This window comes from Ciona intestinalis, chromosome 3 (assembly GCF_000224145.3).
Source record: "Ciona intestinalis chromosome 3, KH, whole genome shotgun sequence".
NCBI classification, from domain to species: Eukaryota; Metazoa; Chordata; class Ascidiacea; order Phlebobranchia; family Cionidae; genus Ciona; species Ciona intestinalis.
Window position 1 is genome coordinate 2055710 of NC_020168.2, and position 12790 is coordinate 2068499.

General features: G+C 36.8%; 1 protein-coding gene across 1 annotated transcript; it reads right to left on the reverse strand.

The window, feature by feature from the left end:
* LOC100184854 (protein spire homolog 2) lies at positions 1 to 12429 on the reverse strand. The gene is made up of 15 exons (XM_002131857.4): positions 12032 to 12429; positions 9547 to 9765; positions 7160 to 7285; positions 5554 to 5655; positions 4937 to 5092; positions 4516 to 4608; positions 3965 to 4121; positions 3264 to 3364; positions 2520 to 2640; positions 2354 to 2461; positions 1926 to 2251; positions 1610 to 1747; positions 1193 to 1291; positions 835 to 935; positions 1 to 533 (listed from the first exon to the last, which is right to left on the reverse strand). The coding sequence occupies exons 1-15, from the start codon at positions 12251 to 12253 to the stop codon at positions 326 to 328; spliced, it is 2277 nt and encodes a 758-aa protein (XP_002131893.1). The 5' UTR covers positions 12254 to 12429; the 3' UTR covers positions 1 to 325.
* Positions 12430 to 12790: the final 361 nt, after the last annotated feature.

Genomic DNA, 12790 nt, shown 5'->3' on the forward strand with positions numbered 1-12790 from the left:
TGCATTTGCCCCGTTGCGTATGTGTATTTGCACCAAGCACTCAAAATGAATATACCAAATATCAAATTCTCTGGTGTCGGAATGACCAGCATTATTTGGAACACACAGCACAAATATAACACAAGTATGGTTGTAAACTTAAATGTCTGCTTAACAATACGTGACAAGATAGAAACAATATAAAACGAAAGATGTACACGCGCACGAGTGATAAATAGGAATGTAGATTGATAATGTTTTATGTTTATTTGGATGTGTACTTTATATTCCTTGTTTAGCACGTTGTGAATAAATATCAGAAAATACAACAAAAATAAAACTCAAATTAGGATGCGTTGCTACTGTATATGTTCTGTCGTGCCACTTCGCGACTGTTTTTTACCACCCCGGAGAGAAGCACGTGACACTCGCAACAAACCTCAATTTTTCGTGAGCGATTCCAAATTTGTGACGTCAGAGACTCTCCGGAATCACGCTGGTATTGCTGACGTAACAAAGTAATGGGGGAGTTTGGTAATCCCACACTGTCTCCTCTAAACACAGAAACGGAAACTTAGTTTATTACAATAATGTTAAGCAGCAATAGAAGGTAAACATCGAAATAAAACCGAAATGTCATTTACACACAGCATATGTGGGTTGTTTGGGTAGAATAACAGGTACAATGACGTAAATAGAATATAATATAATGCTAAGTAACATACAGCAAGTTATTTTTTTATTCCATCCTTTTTATGCATAGCAAGCAGCGTCCATTTCCAACGGGATTGTCATTAGAGTTCAATGACACGAATGAATGTTATTTGAAAATTAAAACACCAAAGTTATTTTTACCTCGTAAAGGAATAAGCGGATCGGGTGCTTGGCAACTTATGTAAGGAGGGACTTAAGGTAAACACGGGAGTTTCAATGTATTTGTCAGTGGGTGCACGGATCTGTGGATTGTATAATAGGTTTAAATCAACTGTTTTATAATGGGTTACACATTTTTTTTATATGTAGTTGGGTGGAGTAAGATGAGTCATTTTTTGTTTTCTTTGGAGTTGGGACATATTATAACCATATCGAGTGTTGGTAATTGTTAAAAACGCGTTTATGAAATATGAAATACGTGTTCTGATAGCCTGATAGTGTTCTATCTCACCCCACAGCCATAGTAGTATATATAATATAATTAGAAAGTAGCACTTGCCTTTTTAGTGCACTTGGAACAAACTTTCATCTTGCAAATTCCGCAAGTGTAAGGCCACGAGAAGACGCTGAACTTCTTCGTGCGGCAATTGAAACATATCTTTAATAAAATGAGAATACTATTACATTGAAACCGCTAAATCGATCCAGTTGCAGTTACGGTTAATGTATTTAAATTAGTGACCAAACGATTCGTACGAAACGATCAATTATGACCGGTCGGTATAGACTTATACAATTAGTGTCGATTCATTGATTAATGACAGCGTTTTACTATTCATGATCAGTTCTGATTGTAATTTAGAAGCAATAGTTGTAGATCTTTTAGTAGTAAAATAATGATGGACCGGAGTCATTTCTAACATCATATCCCATGCATTTAAACATGCTGTCAGTATGACATAAAAAGTTGGAATACCTTCTCATGTTTCAGAGCATGATAAAGCTCCTTGTCGGGTTGGTATCTCTCTAACTCAGCTCGTGTAAGAACCTGCCTTATATGCATCACCTCTTCAACTGTTAGGGATAAACTGGCCACTGGTTGACGCCATTCGTCCTTTAAAAAGATTTAAATTGTAGGAATTATTTAGGAATGGTTTTTAAAAAATCTTTCGCTTGATTTTGTGCGCTATAGAGATATTTTTTTTTATTTAAGTGACAGTTTACATCATGATTACCTTGTTTTAACATTATTATACAGAAGTAGCATTTTATTCAGTATATATAAGCTATACCTCCAAAGTAGAATTTTTTCTACGTTCCGATTTTGTGCGTCTGAAATATTGCCTTTTCTCCTCTGCCGTCACTGGAGGGCGCATGGTGGGCGGTAGTTTGACGTCACCCTTCGTGACGTCATCGGTTGACGAAGTTTCCAGCCACGTAATTTTGCGACCCATTAAACTGGGACGCTGGGTTAGGTTTGACCGTAGCGCGACGCTCTGCGACCGGCGGAGACCGTGTGAGGGCAGTTTGCTTAGAAACGATGGGACAAAAGACGAAAAATTAACCGGCGAATCGGTGGGGGTTTTAGCAGGGCTCGGCGGTAACTCCAATGGCAGTACTGAAATAAAAACAGTCGCTTAAAATTAGGAATTTACAAAGCATAAAAAAATTAAATTCCTAATTTATCTTCAGATTTTTAACATTCCACTATATAACCTACATCGTTTGCGACGGATAGAATCCGAAAATCGAATCGACAGCGGACGGTGAGTGTTGGCTTCTGTTCCGTCACTGACGTCACCGCTCGATGACGACACACCTGACGTACCTGGAACACATTTGTATAATAATAACGAAATCTTTATCATATTAAGTTTATCACATACCCGATGATCTTGGAGACGGAGAAGTTCGATTGAAACGTTTTAATGGCGAGTACGAATCATCAAGATTTTCAGACGTATTGACGTCACTTAAGTCGCCTGTGACGTCATACTCGATGTCGGACTAAAGAATGTGAAAATATCAAGTTAAAAATGGAAACTAATCTAAATTCCGTGAGATAAGAGAGTCGAGTCAGTGGTTTTACAATTGGTTTCCACGCTCAATCCTATAGTTGCCTTGGGCAAGAATACGGGAGTAAAGTCGAGTTAGAAATCAATATTTCTGCCCGGAGAAGTACGCCAGAGCACTTGGAGCTATGATTTGTGACAATTGTTTGATAAACCGACGTTCAAGTGAACGGGTTTTCATTTGTCCCCTTGAACTCTTTTCAAATCAGAACAGAAATCAAAAGCCGTTCCTTTGGTGTTCAATGTTCTTGCTATTTGTCCCCAACCACTTTAATACACATTCACAGTAAATAGGTTGCATAGAATTTATAACAGACTGCGTTATGTGTTGTTTGTACAATCATTTCGTGCAAGGTAAACACACACGCGCCATTGTTGAATAATAACGTTGTTTTTACGAAATATTCCTTTAATACGAAACTGTGTGTTATGCTGGCTAAATCCACTTAGCGAAAAGTGCCGGATTACGATTACACAAAGACGTTTAGTGTCTTGCCACAAGCAGAAAATGTCAGCGTGGAGAAACTCCCAATTAGTAAGTAAACGAACGACATATACCTCTGTTAGTGAACCGTCATCGTCGTCATCACAATCCGAGAAATTTTCCAACTTCAAGATTCTACGACACGAAACAGATGACGTCACACCTCCGACTGGATCTGCAATTACAAGAATCGGTTTAAGTTTGCTTCGTAATGAGCGGCGGCTTTATGGCTGACTGAGAAAGAGGCTGGTGGCGATAATTAGATGTTTTAAAATGTAAAACGCGGTCTACAGTAGCATTAAGCAGACGTAACGGCAGTTATCGTTTTCCGCTGACACTGATCCGATTGCCTATAGCTCGTTAGAGGTTCTATTAAAGAAAATGACGTTAGAAGAATTTTCCGAGGAAGAAACATGCAGACGTAACGGCAGTTATCGTTTTCCGCTGACACTGATCCGATTGCCTATAGCTCGTTAGAGGTTCTATTAAAGAAAATGACGTTAGAAGAATTTTCCGAGGAAGAAACATAAAATATTCAACTTCGCATGTAATAATTATGCGTGTTTGCCATTCTCAATATACATCATGTAGGTAAAAGCATAAGTAGCAAAACTTATACTCAAGTGAACATGACATTAACCCACTTAATACATTAGACGATTACAGGTTGGATTAAGTCAGGACACCAACCTAACCACGACTTCAAAAGTACAAAGCAATAAGATCAGGCAATTTAAGAAAAGGTGAAATATATGACTAATATAATCAAACTTACCCTTCACAGGCGGACCTGCATCGAAGGTTCTGGAAGACTTCATTGAGTTAAATGGGACCGGCTTGAGGGGAACAGAATGTTCATGTATTTGTTCAATAAGTTGTTCATGTAATGACTTTGACCTTGGAGGAGTTGGGGCCAAAATTCGCTTATGTGCCTGTCGGAATTTCGGCGGTTTTGTTAGATGGCAAGTTTTAATAGGGGGAGGTTGACTGGTTTAGATGTATTAAATAATGCGTAAGCGTCTGTGGATGGCGATATTTCGTTTTTGAATTAGTATATAAATCACAGTGTAAAAAATATGCTTATAGTATACACCGTGTAGTTGTGTAGTAACAGATAGTGACAATGTAATTTGATTGAAGAATATTACGAACGTTAAACAGAAACTTAAAAAAAATGTAACCAAATGCTCTATATTAAAGAGGAAGCCGGTCTGAGACGTCGGAAGGTAGTTTTCGCGATAAAGCCCCTGAACAAGCATAGACGAATGCACATCAATGCCACATTGTGACCCTGGAATGTCGATTAATACGGAACAAAGAACTCACCGGTGATAAATTTGGACGCGAACGTATAAATTCCAGTATGACGTCATGAGCGCTTTTTTTCACAAGGGGTGCAAGAATATCGTCAGTGGTTACCTAGCAACGATGACATCGTTAAAATATGTGATGACGTCATCCAAATACAAAGCATCGGAATTTAGGATAGTATATAGTACTGTGGGGAAAGATGGGATACCATTTGCACCTAAAACCCATATTTACTAATCGTGACTTAACAATTAACAACGCTTTTTAGAGTCGGGAGCATACGATAATATATACTATGCGAACAATTAAATTCATTCAACAACGGCCAGATATTAGTGATAAACCATGCTCGTTGACCCGGAAGTGCGGAGATCGTATATTCAACTTGACTTTATATATCAATATACATGTGGGTACATTCGTCGAAATACAACACCTTTCTCAAAGTGTATTTCTTTTGTCGTATGTCTTCCATGAGTATTTCGTAAGGTGTAAGTTCAAATTCAACCGAGCTTCTCGTCTGTTGATCGACTTTCTTTAACCGGGTAACCCCCCTTCGTAACTGGTCCAACACTTGCATCCAAAGATGGGCCTATGACGTCATGTTGTTATGTTAACATGTTATTATGAGAGTTTCAATGGAAACAGAGATATTTGTTTATGTTTCATTTGATAACGTACAGGAAATAACATGTTTATTATCTCAGAAATGACCTGTGTTTAAATTAAACCTAAACAATAGATTTTAAATCAAATTGATCGCACGCACTACAGGTTATACCACGATTTTTAAACCATCATGTATCATCATTAAGCACAAACGTTTAAATTATGACATTATGTTGTTTGCTTTACATATGCGTTAATCATGTAACTAAGGCGAAGATAATGGTCGAAATCAAAGGTCGTATATACTCTGGCAGAGAATAAACAGATACAAGAATGTAATATGTTCAACATATGACATGGGGGATTTATTCCGCTTATTACGTCTACGAATTTCATCATTGCTTCTTCGACAAAGTGGCAAATTATGGTTCGCACGCTACCTACCCATTCAGCAAAACCAAGGTTTGGAATGTCGTCCGTATCTATCTCACCATGAATTTGGTCACGTGAGGATGACGTAGCTTGCTGTGTGAGTTTACGCAAACTCTGGAAATAAAGAGAATTGGTGAAATTAAATATTGCTTTCAAAACATTAAGAAAGAACAAGCAAAGAGTTCAATGTTGGTTGATTACCAATAAATATCGACCACTAATCAGCCGTATATGCTTGGTCTGCGGAAAAGCTACGTATAAAGTTTATTTATAGTTGATATGTCATGTGTTCGTCGCAGGACGACAAATACACACAGTAAGTATTGGTATGCAGAAGGGTTTGAACTTTGTATTGTTACGTTTGAAGGATTAAACACTTAAAATGCCACCGGGTGTTTCCTGGATACCTTTCTAATTGCTTTTATCAGAGGATCTCTATATGAAACGTGTAGTTGATTACCAAGAGTCCATAACCGGTTATCACCTGTTTAAACCGGTAAGTGCAAGGTAATTGGGGGATGCGAAATTAACATTGTGCGGTGACTGTGTTGGTATGTGAGCCGCAGGGTTGTTCTGATAGTTAGTCGTTAGGGAAATACTAGCTCTTCCGCCTCACGATAAAAATGATACATTTGTGTAATAGTGGTGACAAGCATTCTATAAAACACCTAATGAGATGGCTATGTGTCCTTACAACGGTTTATGCAACGATTACAGGGAAATAGAGTATATTACTGTTTTGGCCACACGCAACCTTATATTAACGTTTAATGTCGCAATAAAATATTGTAACATTAATTCATCACATTCCAGTTTTACAAGCACCTTATGATTTATTCAAGGTGTGCCCGATTACGTCACTCATGTATTGAGTTTCTAACTTGAGTGTGGCACCCGAAATCACTATTTGCCACACCAATATAGGAAATGTGTAGCGAAAAACCGCATTGACGCGTTAAAAGGTTTCAGACAGGAGAAATAGAAGAATCGGTGACTTTTTATACTTGGTGAAGTTTGTAATCAAAGAGCCAGGTATATACAATGATTCACGCAGGCGCAACTGTCTCTTAATGTATCGCTATATCTAAACACGGAGAAACTTGTAACCGAAATTAAACAACTAAAAAGCATCGATCACCCGAAATACGACGTTAAGGCAATTTACGTTTAATTAGAATTCGTTTTGTTTTTATTCGCAATCGATCGTGAATGACGTGTTCACTTTTAACAATCTTCTATTTTAAGAAGGCGAGTAAAACGATCGTTTATAGACTGAACGTAGGCGTTATTGAGTAAGGGGGTGCGGGATTGACGAGTTCGCCTTTTAACGTTACCACCGTGAAGCCAACAAAGGTTTCCATCATTTAAAGTTAAAGTTAATTGGGGAGACGGAAAGTTGGAAGGCATTACATCAATTATTCATTTCTATTTAGCTAAATTAGAATTCCATTGGACACAGAAATCAAACAATTGGCTAACTTTTTAAACGGTCATCTTCATTTAAAACTCAAACTGTATAGTTATACTACTTTAATTTAAAGAAATGAGTTTCCAGTACAGGAAAAATCATGATTGATCATATAACCTCAGCAATAATTACATACATAATTGTGTGTACCTGGTTGGCGGATTGTACTTTGCTAAGAAAAACTTTAAGTTCTTGCGCCTCTCGCAGCATAGCAGTACACACAGCTGTGTAATGACTCTCCGCTTCCCATCTCCCCGAAAGTCGGTTTTCACAACACTGAAAATTAGAAATGATCACTTTATGTCTGATTTGTTCGAACAAAACGATCGATATTACAGTTGATATAAAGAATAAAACAGTAGGTCGTGAAGTTTTTAATGATTCAGGCAAAATTTTAATACAGGTTAATTAATTTATATAAAGTAATGGTTGACATTTTCACGAGATTATTGAAAATAAATAATCAATGAGACGTGTACAGTACTCGCAATGCTGCTATATTAACAACGATAAAAGCTAGTAGCTACCCTTTATATGTGTTTAAAAATGTTGACAATCGAGCGACTATTCCCTTATTAATGCAAAACTTTCTGTCTTTTTAAAGTCCTAAAACTAAATCGGACTTGGCATTGCGTAATTGAATATATAAAAAAAAAATTAAGTCAACTTACGACGATAATTGGCATGATAACGCAAATCAGGAAAAAGAAGATTCGGCCTATGACGTCACATAAAAACACCAACAAAACCAAGACAGCGAAAAATCGAGCGATACTTTTTGATAAAATATTTCTATTAGCGACTGCACGTGATCTGTAAACTACTCTCCAAGCTGTACATGGGTGCAAGTCACGTGGTACTTCCTTGTTCATCTGCAACTAGGTTCCGTATTCATTACGAAGACCAGGCCCTACTTTGCATCTAAACAGCATGCGACGAGCGAGCCTCTGGTCATCAATAATGAATGAAACGCATCCACTTGCTACCACAAGGTCTCTGCACTGCTGACTGTATAATCAGACAGCAAGCATTTTAGTTTCCCTTCGTACACTTCCTTAAGATTCCACTGCAGCATAAACCTTACCAAGCAAAGAAGCGCACCAAGATATCTATATCGACCCATGTATACGTATTCAATCGATAGCAAACTTAAACTGCCGTCTTAGTGGACCGCACGATGCGCAATGTACCAGAGGAATGCTACCAAGCCAATGAACAAAACATTGACAACAAAAATAGCATTTTAACTGCACGGAAACAAACAGCTAACGAATTTTAGAACAATAGGACACAGATTCCTATTGCTTTTAAAACAAAGTTGACCAATAAAAAACGCAGAAAGTTATTTTACGATGAGAAACATGCTTGGTAGTATCGAACATGCTGTGTCTGAAAATGTGAAACATGGAATTCATATCTGTATCAATATTTCCAATTCAGGCCAACTTGGAGTTGAAGTTAATTTAAATTAACACATGAGGTCTATATACTTAATAATGCGCATAACAGGCAGCAGTCCACTTAATATATAGTAGCATGAGGGAACATGGGACACCTTTAACACATAATATCTCATTATCCTGATCCTGTTTTAAACAACTAACAACAGTCTATGGGAGTCGTGTGGATGCCGTTTTAAAATTCTTTGAAGATGTTTTGTTTACTACCAAATGAGATGTGCAGATGTGCAAATTGAATGAAAAGGTGTCCCATCTTCCCCCACCCGAATATAAATTTAAAGAAAAACACAAGAGTCTTGATGGGCAATTAACTATACATTGTGTGACGCACTGAGGCGCAAGGCAAAACATTATAAACTGGAATGACCGAAAAATCCAATTCCATCGGGTTGTGATTTATGGTTTGACCAGACGCAACATTATAAGCTAATGCGGGCCTTGATGAGGGTTAATGAGGCTTGCAAATCGTGGCTTGGCAGATAATTATTGATGGGAAGCCGGATTGGATTAACGATTCGTATCAAAAAACGCGCTCATCACAAGAGCAAGGGTCAGCAGAATTATGGGATATAAGCATATCTTGCATATACAGACTATGTACAATCTCTCTCTGGGGTAAGAGATTAAATGTAATTTGTGAACATAAAACATAGGCAACCTTCGCAATTAAAATGTGTTTTTTTATAATTTGTTTTGGGTAATCTCCGGATAAAAATGGCCCCATTGACTCGTACTTTTGTACAAATATTAAATATTTAGCAATTGATTTGTGTTATAAAACACCACGCACAATTCAAGGAAATGTTCGTTCAGTATTGGTTGGCTTAATTGCAAAACTTAATTAATTTTCCGATCGGTAACGAATCAATAACTGACCTACTCAACACGCGGAAATCATGAAATATCTGAACCATGTTGCTGTAGAGTAATTAAAACCGAACAGTTGAAAACATAATATTAGATTTGCACAATGTAAGATCTGGCGACATGGGCATTTTGGTGTTAAGGGAAGCCCATCTTACACCATAAAGCGCTATTTTAAAGATCTAAAAGGATTGTTGTGTGGCATACACTTACCGATATCAGGTCATCAACGGAGCATGGAAGTTCCTCCGTGTTGGCTTTCTCATCATCATAACCTTCATCGTGATTATCATCATCAACTTCATTATGAATCACTGACGTCATTCGTGATATGAGGTCCTCCAATGAAAGCGAGATCTCCTGCTCTTGTTGCTCATCCAGGCCAAAATCGAGAGCAGAGAAGACGGAGACGCCAACGCGGGCAAGAGCAATCTGCAAGAAATATAATACTGTAATGTATAATACTGTTCACTTCAACTTCATAATCGGATGCTTTGTAATTGTAATCACAGTGTTTATCTGGACCTTCCAATCACTTTAGAGACATTCTCAATTGATTTTCAGTCACCGGTTTCGTAAATTAAACACTCATGCGTACGTGTTGTTCGATTTTACACTAAATATATTTTTTTAGAAATTCATGGAAAATTTTGCAAAGTGTACTCATTGGTCGTAGAATCGATGTGACTTTAGTTATTAAAGTTACATTTTATTAGGCAGTAATAGGTAAGCAAAACTACAAACATTTATATTCTTTTATTTGTATTTTTACTTTAGACCTCACTGTGTTCGTGTGTTAAACACATTATAGCATTTTAAGTACTGTTGCGCGAACAAAAACCATACATATTTAACATTCAGCTTTGCCTGCCGAGGACCCTTTAGTTCATAAATAGTTGTAAAGTAAAACTAGTATGTTTGATAGAACAAATAGTAATCAAGTCCGAGTGTGCTTGTGAAATGACGAGTGTGAACGGTCGAAGATTCGTGTGTTTGATTAGGGAGACGAAACTACGGAATCGTCGACATCATGACATGTCTACTACTCTACTTACATTTGAATATAAGTTAATAGGACTTCCAAAGTTGGGTCTACTATTATTATTAGTTGTGCAGGATCAGAGGTCGACCGTGGTAATAAATAATCGATGGAGATGAAAACAAGAAAAGCTGCATTTTAACCCAACCGCATATCGATCGCAACCGTTGGGTTTATTATCACAAACTTATACCTATATTACTGTGGGGAAGATTGAGATATAGTTAGCATCTAAATGTCCCATTTTACCCCACCCTATAGTACTATATAGTTATTGTTTTACTTTCCGCAAAAGCAACCTACTATAATCGATAAATGTATATCTAGTGTGTAGTGCCCTCTGAGAGAGGGAAATTTTGTAACTTCTAAATTACTTGCGTGGAATTGACATGGCTTTGTATATTACATCATCGATCAGTTTGCCATAGTAATAAAGGAACGGCAACATAGCTTTGTTTATTGATCGAAAACCCAGTAAAGATTTGTTGAGAGAAAAGTAGTGAAAATGTTTACTTTGTGGTTGATTGATTATTGCTTTAACTGGTTATCTTACTATCTTATATAGCGTTTTATAATTAGAGCAGTAAGTACGGTTAAAGATGTTACGTTTAAACTGCAACAAGAATTTACAACGATTAGAGCGCTCTTTCTTTAAATTATCGTTAATACTGAGACCATGTACAATAAAACGACGGCCATACGAATCTTGAGCACGCAGAAACGTGTTTTGCGAGATCGCGTGTGAAGACGCTCAAAGGGAAACGATTATCGAGTTATATTCGCTTTGCCGCGAGGCGGATTCTCGGATTCTCGCACAAGCACTCCGAAATCTATACAGACTTTAAACAAGCATATACAGGCGTTGGCTTGAAACCAACAATTTGAGACACTTGTCCATGTTGATTTAATGTAAATATCAAGAGTCAAGATGGCTTTATGACCAATTAGTTCTAATTTCATGCTTTTGCCCATGCCCTTTAACACCGACAGTGTTGTAACTCAATTTTAGGATAATTTTTTGGAAATTATAATAATTGTTAGCGAGCTAAAGGTTAATGGGGTTAAACATAATGTTGTTCCCACAAAAAAACAGTAAGTTTAAAGTATAGTAACCAATATATTGGTGAGCCCTTATGTTTGAAATACCAAAGATTTCTTTGTTGTATGTTGCTATGTTGACTATTGTGGGCTTGTTTAAATAGAAGGATCCGCCCTTGGATTTAACTTAAAGACGTTAGGCCATAAAAGTCAAACATATGATAGCTCATATTACACAGGCATTTATTGCGAAATATTAACTGAAAGAAAATTATTATAAGTTACAAAATTCAACCAAAACACAAATAAATAACAAACTATTTAGAGAAATCAATAAAATCAATTAATAAGAATCCTATAATCAGTTTGCTATTAAAAACCTGGGGTTCGGTAAATGAGAACAGTATCATACAATAGACTTTGTTAACGTGGGTGGTGCATGTTGTTAAATGGTTTTTAAAAGACAACCAACCAAAACATTAAAAAGGTTAGTTTTACAAATTTAGGTAAAGTTTAGTAACAGTAAGTACCATATGAGTGAATTCAAGTGATTGAATGGCAAAAATATGAATAAGTGGCTGTACATGAAACAAGCAAACTCATGCTAAGTAAAGTTTGTACCTGTTCCTGAAATTCATTTGGTGGTCCTAGCAAGTCCACATGTCCATTTTCATTAAAATAAATATTCTTGGGTCCTTCTGGGGCAGTAAACACCGGTTTTGTTGTGTCTAAGTGTTCTATTTCCTGCTTCTTTAAAAACTTGCCACACTGATGGCAAACTGCCCAGGCTTGTTCTTCTTTTATCGGAGCATTAAAACACTCGACTATCTCTTTTAAATCCATTATATTGACCTAAGTTTGTATATCAGCAGCTCACTCAATCAAACGTTCAATAAAGTACACCATGCTAAAGTTCTGTCGGACCACACTGCAACGTGGCCGTGAGAGAATGTTTCTAAACCACTGACTCACTTGCGTCTGTGTTGCTACCCGATCAGCTGTTCAATTCTTTCGAAATAATGCGCCTTTTTCGTAACAATACTATGAATTGAACAACTCATGCGTAAAACGTTTTAAGGGAATAGTGAATTTGTTCGGGGAGTATTCTGAATGCGCGTTTGAATTCCTTAATGAAACTGCAATACTTAAACTTATTTAGAAAATAAAAATACGTAGTATTCATAAAGTAGCTTAGTGCTACCCTCCAAAAAAAAATTTTTTAGAATAAATGAAAAATTAACCAATTCTCCGAAAATAGAAATTCAGTTTAACTTTAAAGAGATAAATTTGTATCATGTTGTTGAAGTGTATGAATTTTAGTAAGAATCTATTATGAAAATGTTTTACTGAAATACTGCAACTTTCTGTTTATAGTTACGT